Genomic DNA, 13,162 nt, shown 5'->3' with positions numbered 1-13,162 from the left:
TTTTTATTTTGCTAAAATGAAAAACCTTGAGCTTTTTTTTTTGTTTAAGTAAAATATCTTGTGGTTTCTTCTCATTTATAAATACTCTCTTATTGAATTAGTTTATGAGGTGAGGTCAGTCTTTAGTCAAAACCTTAAAATAGTTTTTGTTTTATCCCAATTTAAACATTAGTGGTGGAAGGTCATGGAACCACCATAGATATGACAGCATTAGGGAAATATAACTTTTTCACCCAAACACAATGTGAACAGTGCATATAAGAAATGAATCAATAATAAATAAAGAGACAAAAACCATTTGAACGAGGACAAGACAATGTAGGTGACCTGATGATTTCGGTTTGGTTTAATTTTCTTAAGTAGAAACTTTTTTTTTTTTAATCAAAAATATATACTGTAACTACGAAAATGGTTTTGATTTATGACTTTCAATTTGGTTTTAATTATATGATTAATTCAGTTGGTTCAATTAGTTGAGATTAAATTTCCAACTTTCATAATACATTCTCAAACTATATGATCAGTTTGATAGATGAACATGTAGCTGGAGTGACGTTTGGAATTTTTTTTTTTTATATATAAGTTTGATAGTATTCCATAAAAATTCAATAAAACTTTGGACAAGACTAGCTAGTAGTATGTGAGATAAATAGTTTAATAACAGAAAAATCAAATGGTACGTACTTAAAACAGTCAAACTCTTTTTAGCTCAACAAAAAACTGGTTAATTGTCTATATTATTTAGCCAAATTAATTTCAAATAATTAAAAAAGAAAGAAATATATTGATGAATGATATATATAAATATCAAAATTATATTTTTAAAATGTGAAAACGTAAAACAAATTTGTATATCATTCGTTTTGATCAAAATTTGTTTTTGTATATATATACCATTTTCTCATGTTATATATATCCTGAATATTTAGTATGTAAGACAGTAAGAATCAAGTACTACATAAAGCCTAAACTACGAATAATTGTTCTTCGCATAGTGTCGATGTTCTATAATATCTATACCCACCATATTCCATATAATATAGCAAATATATGTCTCATCTCATATTTTTTTATGTGAAATAGAGATTTTACGGGTGATTTGAGTACTAGAAAATGATCCATTTTAAGCTTACGAATCAATGATTAATCATCTTTGAAATATCTTAAGAAAGAGAAAGAGAAATTGTATCATCTTTTTTATATGTCAGAGAAATTTTATCTTTATACAGCCGACATCTTAAATATCTACAAAATATACTTGTTTAGGGTTCAGAAAAGATAACATTTATGTAGAACTTCTGCGAAGATATGTCGGCCGAATAAAAGTGACAAAAAATAGATTTGGGTTCAATATTGATGAGAGCTTTATATGATATCCACCGAGAAGATCCCATCACATAACACATCTATCTTTTTCCTTCTCCAGACACGGTGACACTACCTTATTTTCTTTGTTCCTTAACGTTGGTAGCTCCAGTACAATTCTTGGAAATGATTAATCTTATGATATTTTTTCGATGAAGTTTCCTTGTATATAGACAATTTATTTAATTTGAAGTCTCCTTTAATTATTTCTTCTTACCTAAGTAAGTACTATTGTGGGTTTACTTCTGTTCCATGTTTTAAACCAAAGCTAGTGAATATTGTGAATTGTGATAGTAACATTTACATAAATATAGACTTAAACAATATGCATATGGACTAGGTATTCATATGATAAGTCATTTATAAAAATATGGACTAGTAAGTAAGTAGAATGGTAATGACTGCATGTGTTTTAAAAAATAACATGGATTTTGTGAACTTAATTATAAAAATTAACATGAGATTTTAGCTAATGCCGATTGTGTTTCATACTATATTTAGCTGTTTAGTTCAAATATCATTTAACAATTTCACCCTTTAAAATATCCGTTTCGTTCCATGCACCATGCGCATGCATCTCTTAATGTATATGAATATGATTATATATATATATATATATATATATATATCTATACACTTAATTAGCCACACAAAGAAATTAAACCCCACGTTTTCCTTTGTGTGATTTGGTCCAAGATTTTTCTTCAAACCCAACATATAGTGCACACTATCAAAAGGTTGTTGTGATTTTGGGATGGGACATTTTCTTCATTAAAAAGGTAATAAATAATCATACTGTTAAACTCAATCAATTATTAATTTTAGAAGATAATTACGTCTTAAAATTCTACATTATCTGTGTATATATATAGGCTTACTTAAAGACGATACTGTTAAAGGTCTTAAAAATTCAAAAGTTAATTGTACAACAACATTTTCATGGAGCTAGCAAGTTTAGAGTTTCGTCCTAATAGTTTATGTTTATAGGTAAAAACAAAAGTGTTAACTTAGGGAAATTTCTAGTGTTATACTGTTATGTTTGGCTACTTCGTTACGTTCACCAAACTTTTAGTATTCTGCTTAGGCTTATTGAACTTGATGTTTGTCTTTCGGCTTTTGGAGGAAAAATAAAATTTTGAAAATTTTGATTCATTTTGACTGTGAACCGGTCTTGTTTCGGCACGTCTTGTTTAGGTCTTGACAACATATTTATGATTGTGTTTATGTGGAGGGAATCAAGTTTCACAAATATTATCCATACAGTTTACATATATACACATATGCATAACTTTGAAGTTTGAACCAAAATGTGAAATTCATAGTATAAAACGTTTGACCTTTACAAAAATGCTCAAAGTTACTTGGCATCGTTTTTCTGTTTATTTTGTTTCAAACTTAAATCTCGAGCGTTGTGATGTAATTTACACTCGTTGAGATTGGCGATTGCATGGCCACTAAAAAACGGTACAACTCTAAAAGCCTTATCTCAAGGCAAACCGATTCGGTTTTCAACCGGTTATTCTCCCTAGATATAAAATTACCACAACTAACAACATTAGCTAACCGGTTTTTCAGCTCCTGATTTCTTATGTTTAACCGGTTCACCTCTTCAGTTAACTCTTCAAAACGTTTCTTCTTTTTCATCCTCGATCTCTTGGCCGATTCCCGGTTTGATATCGTCCGTCTTCTCTTCTTATCATCCACCGGTACTACCTCGTTTATACCGCTTGGATTGTCCGACTCGTCTGATTGAAGAAACGCCAATATATCAATGATTTCATCACCGGTTATCGTAGCATCATTGAAGCAGTTATGAACCGTCTCCATATTAGTATAAAACATTGATGTAAGTGGCAAAAGATATTGGTATAATTTGTGTTAAAGCTAGAGAATGAAAGCTAGAGAGGAAGGGGAGGATTCAAAATGAACCAAGAGTGGCTATTTATAGAGAGGAATGAGGAATAACATGTGGGACTCACATTGGGGTTATATTGTCCACTAAAAAAGTGCTAAGTATTAATGTCATAATCAGAGTCAATCTAAGAGATTAATTGGAATGTTTGTCGATTAGTGCTCTAGATAACATTATTACTGTATTATTTTAACTTTTGTTTTTTTATCCTTTTATACCTTTTGTTTGGATACTGCTTTTTAACTTTTATCACTTTCGTAGCACTACTTTTTAACTACAGAGATAGTGTATTAATTTCACATTGTCATTGTAAGATTATTGTTTTTTTTGTTTTTTTTTGTTTTTTTGATTAATATAAAGGACTGGGTGTTTAAGGTTGTCACCATTTAAACTATATAATTGGTAAAATACTAGAGGGTCAATAATATCTGAAAAACTTGTAAAATATAACTATATTGTAAAAAAAATAAAATGAATAGGATTTATAGCCTATTGGTTTCTGTTAGTATTGTCGTTGTGTTACTATCAATCTATCATGACCGATCCTTCCTTGGCACAAGCACATAAAATTTTGATTTGGGGCCTCAAAATATATATTAGTTATTAGACCAATTTTGTGTAAGATTTCTTGGTATAGATACTCAGTAGGTTCAGAGTTCAAACCAATAAAATGCATCATTTTCATATACTTTTTTTTCAATGTGATAAAAAGAGGGCACGCACTTTATCCTTCTACTGCTAGAAACGATTCCAGATTCAAGCTCGCATATTAAGTACATGTAATTGACAAAAAAAATATCAGATAAAACTCTATACATAAAAGATTTTTTTTAAGTTTCTACACAACTTATTAAGTTAAGACTTAGGGGAGAAAATGGTGTGTAGGTCTTGACACAAGAGGAAGAAGATGAGAGCTTAGCTTAATGGCGAAGAATCTAACAAAAAGCATATTACGTCTTAGTTTATTTATTATGTGTTTGGATTTTCTTATCTTTTTAGTAAGATAAAGTAAACAATACAAGTGAAACTACAGCTGCATTCTCTTTATAGTATCATTATAATTTTGAATCATTTTTTTTTTAATTAAGTAGGGTAAATATATTCGTACGTATTTTCGTAAATCTTTACATGTTTTGAAAGAAAATTTATCCGTTAAAATTTATAATACTGTGACATATTGAAATATTTCTCCATTGGGGTATAAAACCAATCTTGCCTATTTTACTTTATTTTTTTGTTAAATTAAAAATTTAGATAATGGGTCATTTTTTTTTTGCCTACAATTATTTCCAGGGCAAAAGATGTTAAAGAACATACTATTCTTATATTTTGACCTTTGTAATCACGTTTCAAGAAAATCCAAAGTCCACTGTTTGTGACTTTTTGTGGCTTTTTGTAAGTGGACTAAAACATGCATTCACATTTTCACAACTTCTATAACCGACTCTCTATATATTAACATAATTCCTTTTTGTTATTAAAATAGAAGCATTAGTTTAACCTCAGATACAGAGTTTTGTCATCTAATTAGGAAATGTCTAACAACCGATCTATATTTTAACACAATTCCTTTTCTTAGAAAGCTATACACCTTAGTTTAACCTAAAACAGAGTTTTGTCATCTAATAAGAAATGTCTACCACCAAGAGTTGGATTCATGTGCTTCCTCCTTATTTGTCTACCCTAATTTCTTTTTATTCTTTAGCATTCCACATTCTCAAGTAAAGTCCAACAAAAGATGGCAAAAAGCTGTTTTATTTCACATGTTTAAATACCATATCTTCTATACTTTCTATGCAAGACATCTGTATCTCATAGGGATCGACCTAAAAACCGAACCAAACTGAATCAAAGATTTATCGATCCGAACCGAACTTAAGTTTTATATAAATAACCGGACCTTGATTAACTAACCGAAATTCATTCTGTTTGTCAAAGTATAGGCTGAGCGAGTCCACATTATACTAAACAAGAAGAGTAGCCAAAACATATAGACTTGATGATTGCAAATTCACAACTTTACTTTCATTTATTCCTTGAGGTAATAACAGTGGTTGTGGTAAACCACATAGTCGAGTAACATCACAAAAGGAATATTCAATCAAAGTACAAAAAAAAAAAACATTTAGACAAAACACACAAACTTCTGTTTCCTACGCTTCATTCCAGAGTGTGCTACTCCATGTTGACTGGTGGAGTTGCCTAAATAAAGACGATTAGTGGAATCGATCAGCAATATCGAAAAGATCTATTAGTGTCTATTGTTGACGACCGGTGTGGCTAAAGAGAAATCATTTGTTACCTTGAATAAAAGATCATGAGCAATAGTGTCCCATGGTAATGAAATGGACATTAAGCAGCATTTAAGAGGGAACATCTCGTCTTCATCATAAGAGGCAGTAGCAGCTGCTATTGCATGTTTAGCTGCGACAGATGCAACAGAGGCTGCTTTACGGAAAATGGATCCGAGATCGATGCTCTTCTTTGAAGACATAGGTGAAACAGGCCCTAAAACTACTTGGCTCTGATCTGAGAAAAGCAATTCTATACAATCATCCTTTAAACCATACTACGTCTTCAATATACATTTCAACAAGTCTCCTACTCTTAAATTTTGGCGATTGTACTTCTTAAATATTGCTGCTATTAAGACAATCCGACCTAAGACAATTGTTGGCTAGGGCATTCTCTATGTTTTTACTTTTTTTTTTTTATCTTCCATGGAATATTACTAACTGCACTGTAACACTCGAGAAAATAGGGAAACAAAACACTAACAGGAAAATAAAGAGCCATTCAAGCATAAGAAATGAAAAGTACCTACAACGCCAGAAACAGCTACTTCAACTTCTCCACGTCCTCCTGGGCCTCTCATATAAAGTCTGTCTGCTTTTCCTGTAATATGACCGAGAGATAGGAGACTTCCAAACCGATTCCTCCCCCCTGTAATAAAAGTTATTAGATGAAAAAACATAAAGCGTGAAAATATTAATTAGCCCAAATCAACGAAAGCGATCTCAGCCTATATAGACAAGGAAACAAGCAATAGGTTCCTTTAGGTCTTTTAGCTCTTAATATCTCAAAATTCCATGTCTACAAAAGTTAATTTTGTAGTCCAGCCATCTTGAGGTTGTCAGGTTGGGTACCGTTTCATATTCACACCTCCTTGATCTCTAAACGAACCATACTACTTCCAAAAATTTCGACTTTACTTTTTGAGTAAATGAGTAAAGGCATGAATATTAAGACTGCATGTTTCCCTGACATGAATAACCACTAATGAATTCTGTGTGCTATAGTGGAGTCAAGCTCGAGACCAAGTTCCGTACTATCATGGACCCTTAATATATACTTTCCATCAAATATTTTGGGAGAAATATGAAAGACCGAGATCGACAATGATAGTGCTAAGTACTAGAAGACTAAGGCAAGTAAACCATAACTACAAAAGTTGCTGGAGAATTGAACTAGGTTCTAAAACTGAATAAGAAATAGAAAAGAAACTGTAAAGTGACCTTCATAGGCTTCTCGAACCATCTGATAGCTGACAAACCCAGAAAACAGAGTAACCTGCAACCAAAAGCACCAGCATGTCAATTTCTTTCTCATTAGAAAGTCACGACCATGTAATGTGTCCATAGGCCTTTTGAAAACCATTGAGCTTGAAGTTAAATCATCTTTACAAAAATCACAAACAATACTTTAGTTAATTTGTTTAAGATCGACCGTTGCAAGCATCAGTGAAACTACCGACATATTCCTCTGTATGACATGGTTACAAGATATTTTCAAGCATTAACCACAAATTAAGGAATCTATTTGAAACTCATAGCAGGTGGCAAATGAATAATTGATAGATGATTGGCAGCAACTGCTGAAAATAGTGAAGCATAGGTGGGAAAAAACTAGACCTTAGGATCTTTCACAGTTCTAGGGTCAGCATTCGTATTAGAATCACTCGAATCTTTAACAGTTGCACTTGGAAAGGCTGCCCCATCGTGAGAATTAAGTAGTACGCAATAGCAATGATCTTTATCTGTCAGAACCTGAAAACATCAATGACAAAGCCAATGAACAAGGTTGGAAAAAAACTATGGTCAGTATAACAACTTCCATGCATGAAACCTAACCATACGACTTAAGTTATTTATAGGAATCATAAAGCCAAACTCCTCTACGCCTAAGCAAAACTAAAGAAGAAGACAGGCCAATCCTCTGAAGAAGATAATAAATAGCAGGTACTAAACTCAAATAAGGAGAGGATGTTAAAGCACCGCAAGAGGTAGTTGAAATAATATTATCTGGATCCTCCAGTCCTGTACCAAAAGCCAACAAACGTATCCTACAAAAGATTTTACTATCCAGTTAAGGAGAAACTAAGAATGCACGTAACTTCACCCTAGTGACAAAGGGGAGTTCATGCATATTTCCTCAACTAAAAACTATTCTTCCAGAGCCGATTTCATTATGAACAAAATGTCATAATTCCTTTGACATTCATGTTTAGAGTTTCTTTGAACGAAATGACTACATAATATAACAGTTGGAAGGACAATACAACAAAAAGGGAGAAGAAAATTTGTTACCACAGCATCAAAGGTTGAGTCAAAATCATCTACGGCAAAACAAATTTCTGGGTAGGCAGGTGTTGTTTCCACTTCCTAGGTAAACAACAATGGAAACATCAAACACAAATTCCAAAAGGACAAACATTGGTATGAGAAAAGCGACTATACTTGCCTTCTTTGAGTCCAGATGAAAATTAACACGACTAGGTGATGCATATACAGTTTTTACAACCTGCACAATATGAATGTCAGATTAGAGAACATGATTACTATTGACTTACAGAAAATGAAACCAAAGAAATATCCATATGCTTGGTCCAAGACTCATGTGAAAAGTCCTCTCCTTATGAAAACAAAACTGAATTCATATTCCGTTTCCTTACTCTTTTCTTAATAGGTTGATGATTAGAACAAAGCTGCACTGATATATTTTGAACAGCAGAGTATATAACTACTCTTTGGCTTCAGTTTCTTTTTCATATGAAAAGATTATAGAAGAGTTGAAAAGTCAAGAGTAATATTATCCAAAACTCTTAGGATCTCTAACCTTGTATATAGGAGATAGTTTTGTGTCTTTACTTCCTTGGTACGTCTTAAGGGCCTCATTACTAAAAACACAAGTAGTTCAAACAAAGTTACCATGATGCAGTCAAATGGAAAGACAAAAAGTCATATGATAAGTAGTATATAGACCAGAGAACATGTCATAAAAATGACTCAAGGCCTAATCACTGAAACTAAGAAGATGGTATCTGAGATTCCAACCTAATAAATAGCTAGACTGAAGTAATGATTGATGCAATAAGATGAGTTTGAACCCCAAACAGGAAAGAAGGATAGTAATATTAGCAATAACAGAACAAGAATTGACAACTGCTGTAAATTAGACAACATGAAATTAGTACAGGATGCCGCTAATCACAATCTGACTGAAACGGTTACCTGCAAATCGCAACAGTAACAGTGAACGATGTGTGGGCAATCATGTTCAAATAAAATGATTTCCTCCAATCAACTTCAGCCAGACTTTCACCAAGCAGCTCATCTAACTGCTTTACAAGTAAGAAAGAAATGCATTATCATATGTTTGTAGACAATACATACAAGGTGCAACACAACAAATAAATGGTTACTCGAAGTGTCTCTGTCCCATGGTCTAAATAAGATATGATGGATCGTGAAAAGCTTTAGCATGTAGGCCAGAAAAGACAATCCTTTACAATAAGCACGTAGTACTCTAGCTTACTTTAATCCCTCACCCGAAAAGAAGTAAAATTAATATTTCCATCACCTTCAGGGGAGTTGCAATCTAAGACCTTGTTAATATACAATTTTTACATCGCAGTTGAAATGTTACATGTCAAAACCAAACCTCATGTAGTGAGATCTAACTAGGTATCTGTATTATTTCGTACAGTTTTTTACCTTAGGTGCCCACCTGCGTACAAAGTAAGGAGCTGGTGCATCCTCATTTTCAGTCAAACCATATGACTTACAGCTCTGGCAAAAGCAACAAAACACTCAACAACATTAACAAGAAGGATGATAACAAAGTTCTAAGTTTTCGACTGAGAGAAAAAGGTCCAAGCTTTACATACCAATTTCCTGACAAAAAACAGAAGATCATCGTCTTGTCGCCTCCTCGACTCCATGCAACGAACAAAGTACACATCAAACACACCATGCCAGAAATTAGAGTCCATTTCTACATCAGACGCATCTTGCTCATCAAGAGACGTCTTTCCTAATGACTTTGAGTGCTTCTTCACCATACTCAGAATCTCATGTCTGAAAAAACATGAAGCAGACAACAAAATCAATTTAAGCAAGATCGAATCAAATAAATGCTGAATTACTACGAAATCTTAGTATTCGAATTAAGCAATTTCATGGTGGAATAACAAAATTCATCAAATAGAAAACTATCTCATTTCAATTTGAGCAGTGACTGGAACTAAGCACGAGATCAAACATAGAACAACAAAAGAATCTGACTTGTTTACCTAGAAGGAGTTACTTCGCCATCGTTGAGCATTTTTTCTACCCTCCGATGATTCTGCTAAAAACGTTGATTACGATCTCGTGATCGAATAGGGTTTTTCTCTCTCTATCTTTGACTCGTTCTTCAATTTTAATTTTTGCTGAATTCGATGCGAGTGAGAGATAGAAGAGAGCACAAATCTTCGATCTGATTTGCTTTAGCGTTGGCAAAATCTTGGCGTGTTGCGTCAATCGGAGCGGGGAAACCTCAATAACTGCCGATTTGCTACAGTGACAATTAAATCTTTTTTCTCTTTCATGGTTGTTAGCGGATAAATCCGTTTGTGGAGTAGATTATTTTTTATTTACCATTCATGAATTATAGTCCGTCTTAATATGCCCGAAAAAATTAAAAATATTTTACTACATACGGCTCTTACATAAAGATAAATTTGATGCGGATAAATCCGCCCCAAGAAATAGAGTTGCCTAGTCCGCTCCGCCGGCAACATCCATTCGAATACATTATATGGTTTGACTGGAAATGGTAGCATAGATGCAGAGATTATCTCAAGAATCCTCTATAAATAAACAATAATGAATATGTGGGTACATAACACTGCTAAGACTCTACTACGCTATTCAGCTCCAACTTACCAATAAGAATATGGAAGGCTGAAGATCTAATGTCCCTAACAACTCTAACAAGCTAATAGATCGATCCGATTAACTAGAATTGCTGGCTTAAACAAACCGGAGGGCCTCGAACAAAGCGGTTAAAGATGTGAAAGTAAACCGCAAGACAAACAGTGATTATCACTGAAGATTTGGCACCAACGTATCCAACTACTTGACGTCCTCTCTCTGTAACTTCTTCATGAATCACATCCAAACTCCTCTTAAAACTTTGTGACGTTTTCAAGATTACAAACTCAAGAATTGATCTCATCGTCTCTAGCGTCACTCTTCCCGTAACATCAAACATGAACTTCCTATTACTCGGCACTGCTAAAGTAGTCGAAAGCGCCTCTGCCCATCCGTTTTCTCGATTCTCCGACTTCCTCAAGGAGGAATCGGTTTTCTCTCCTGAAGATGTGAAGACATCATGAGAAGTTCTCATGAACGTCTCAAGAGCTCCATTACAAACCGAAACAAGAACATCTCGAGCACTATCTCGATGTTTCGGATTCGTCAAACCAGCGAATATCTGATCATAAGTATTAACACCAACCGTTTTATCGATATACACCGATACAGCTGAGCTAGTGAATCTCTCAATACAATCTGCTAAAAGCTCTCTACACTTATCATCACTAAGCAAATTCATCCATCTAGGTTTTAAAGAATCATCACTACCAATCTCAATCTCACCAGAGTAAAATCCAAGAACAAGATTCTTAGCAAAACTACCAACAACAACAGAAACAAAACCAGCTCCTTCCTCTGAGAAAACTCTATCAACTACACTCAAATTCGATTCTTTTTCGACGTTTGGATCGGAATTATACCCACGGAAAACACCAATCGCTACAGCTTCAGAAACCCTAGCTAGAGAATCAGTGAACTCTTTTGATTTGGTGATTTTCGATAGCTGTTTCAAGCTATTAGGGATTTCGTGGGAATTTGATTCGAGAAACTCTTTCAAATCTCGAGAAACGATACTTATCGTCTCCGCGGAATCGATGACCATTTCGGCGAATGAAACAATGCCTGAGAAGAGTTTCATAAGACGCTTCGTCTTCTTAGCGATGTATTGAGAATTGTAAACCCTGTAAACTCCGTAACCCGAAACACCGAAAACCGCTAATAGAATCAGCCATTTCCTTCTTCTCTGAGGTGAAATTGAACCTATGTCTCTCAATCGAACAAGGTCCATGAAAACTACAGCGAATTGAAGAGGGAGGGAGATCTAGGGATTGTAAAATTGGGGATGGGATTGTGAAATTGTTGAGTAGAAGAAGTGATGATTTTGAGTTACCAGATAGATTTGGATAGAGACATGAATGAAGGTAGAACCAAGAAGTGAGGAACTCAAGAGGCGAAAGAGAAACAAAGAACAAGTTGAAGAAGAAGAAGACAACAACAGACGAATCTTTTCGATGTTCGGTTGGTTTGATTTTAAAGTGACGATTGTTTTGGAATCTTTCCGGTTATGGCAAAACCAATTTTGCTGACCAAATATTACTAGGATATTTTTCCGTATTACCATATCAGTTACCTGAAATGACATATCTTCATTGCTGTAAAATAATTTCTGTTTGACATATCTTCATAAGAAAAGAAAAAATGTACACGAATGAGTATGTCATATGTGTGTTTGACGTTTTTTTAGTGGTTTTGCTTGCTGGGTTATGAAGTTATTTATTCTTGTTTAGAGAAATCGACTCTTATTGCGAAAGGAGGTGATTGATGTTATTTTTGGGTTGGTAGTGGACATTCTTGGTAAATCTCATCACATGTGCAATAGAAGAAGAAGTTTATTTGCTTTTTTGGTCTATGGTTTTTCTTAGGGTTTAAACATGTTTGCTTTTTTCTTAGTTAAAGGTTTCAGCCTCCTTTGATCTTGGTTTGATAACTTTTGCTTTGTATTTATACCGTCTTTAGTTTCCCTTCCATATAGTTTAGATTCCAGAAAAAACTCATCTTTCTACGACAAATTTTATGAAACTTTCATTTTGTCCGCCGGTTTTAGTTTATTTTGTTTAGGTGTTGTATTTTTTTCTAGTTCCACATTAAGAATTATTAATCTGGGAAGGTTGGCAGCGTTACCATTGTCGATCGACAGTTGTCTTTTCATCTTTCTCTCGTATTTGATTGGCCTTAGTCTTAGCTTAGTGGTAGATTCTGAGGGAACTTTTGTGTAGCGTTCCACACAGACGACGCCAAATTGTACGGATTAAATTTAACATCTTAGATAACCAGAGGAATAAAAAATGAAACAACACGGATGCAAAATATTTTTCTTTTTTGATTCCAAGAACACAAGCACGCAAATACAAAGATATTATTCTTCCGTTAAACTCAAGTTAGGGTTTTTCCTTGTGTTTGACAAAAAAAAAAAAAAAGTTCTTCCTTGTAAGTACTTTCCTAAGGTTCCCGAGTGTTCCATTGTGGATCTCGTCCTTCTAGGTCGTGGAATGTATCCTCTTTCCATATCTTTACTTCAAGATCTTCCTTTTTTATCTCCCGGATATATTCTACAATTTTTTCGTATATTCAAAGTAATCCTTCTAGTAGGCCGAGCTTGATCTCTTCTTCTCATGATGATAGGCCTTTCGCTTAGAAATAGGGGGTCTCCCCTAATTGTACCTAGGCCCGATAAACCATTTTTGAGGAT

General features: G+C 33.9%; 3 protein-coding genes and 1 non-coding gene across 9 annotated transcripts; 1 reads left to right on the top strand and 3 right to left on the bottom strand.

Moving 5' to 3' along the window:
* Positions 1 to 2,760: 2,760 nt before the first annotated feature.
* On the bottom strand, positions 2,761 to 3,279 carry bZIP4 (basic leucine-zipper 4; the record flags this gene model as incomplete). The annotated part of the gene is made up of 1 exon (NM_104646.2): positions 2,761 to 3,279. Exon 1 carries the CDS (start codon positions 3,205 to 3,207, stop codon positions 2,761 to 2,763), a length of 447 nt encoding a protein of 148 aa, NP_176162.1. The 5' UTR covers positions 3,208 to 3,279.
* Positions 3,280 to 5,258: 1,979 nt separating this feature from the next.
* Positions 5,259 to 10,187, bottom strand: CW7. 6 transcript variants are annotated; one of them, NM_104645.4, is made up of 12 exons: positions 9,849 to 10,187; positions 9,444 to 9,633; positions 9,271 to 9,345; positions 8,788 to 8,894; positions 8,393 to 8,453; positions 8,018 to 8,077; positions 7,864 to 7,938; positions 7,189 to 7,323; positions 6,793 to 6,847; positions 6,098 to 6,220; positions 5,580 to 5,806; positions 5,259 to 5,479 (listed from the first exon to the last, which is right to left on the bottom strand). In NM_104645.4, exons 1-12 carry the CDS (start codon positions 9,878 to 9,880, stop codon positions 5,453 to 5,455), a joined length of 1,167 nt encoding a protein of 388 aa, NP_564743.1. In that variant the 5' UTR covers positions 9,881 to 10,187; the 3' UTR covers positions 5,259 to 5,452. The 6 variants fall into 6 exon arrangements, with proteins under 6 accessions (NP_564743.1, NP_001321060.1, NP_001319271.1 ...); NM_001333854.1 differs by having other exon boundaries at positions 5,580 to 5,701; NM_179497.1 differs by having other exon boundaries at positions 5,279 to 5,479; positions 7,864 to 7,934; positions 8,014 to 8,077; positions 9,849 to 10,085.
* A 24-nt stretch (positions 10,188 to 10,211) lies between these two features.
* Positions 10,212 to 11,966, bottom strand: CF9 (Carbohydrate-binding protein). Its single transcript, NM_104644.4, has one exon. It carries the CDS (start codon positions 11,699 to 11,701, stop codon positions 10,556 to 10,558), a length of 1,146 nt encoding a protein of 381 aa, NP_564742.1. The 5' UTR covers positions 11,702 to 11,966; the 3' UTR covers positions 10,212 to 10,555.
* Positions 11,967 to 12,155: 189 nt separating this feature from the next.
* Positions 12,156 to 12,428, top strand: AT1G08253. Its single transcript, NR_139396.1, has 2 exons — positions 12,156 to 12,247; positions 12,338 to 12,428. It is a non-coding gene; the product is annotated as an other RNA (non-coding RNA).
* Positions 12,429 to 13,162: the final 734 nt, after the last annotated feature.

Source organism: Arabidopsis thaliana (assembly GCF_000001735.4).
Source record: "Arabidopsis thaliana chromosome 1 sequence".
In the NCBI taxonomy this organism is placed as follows: Eukaryota; Viridiplantae; Streptophyta; class Magnoliopsida; order Brassicales; family Brassicaceae; genus Arabidopsis; species Arabidopsis thaliana.
This window is presented reverse-complemented; position numbering and strand designations above follow the sequence as displayed.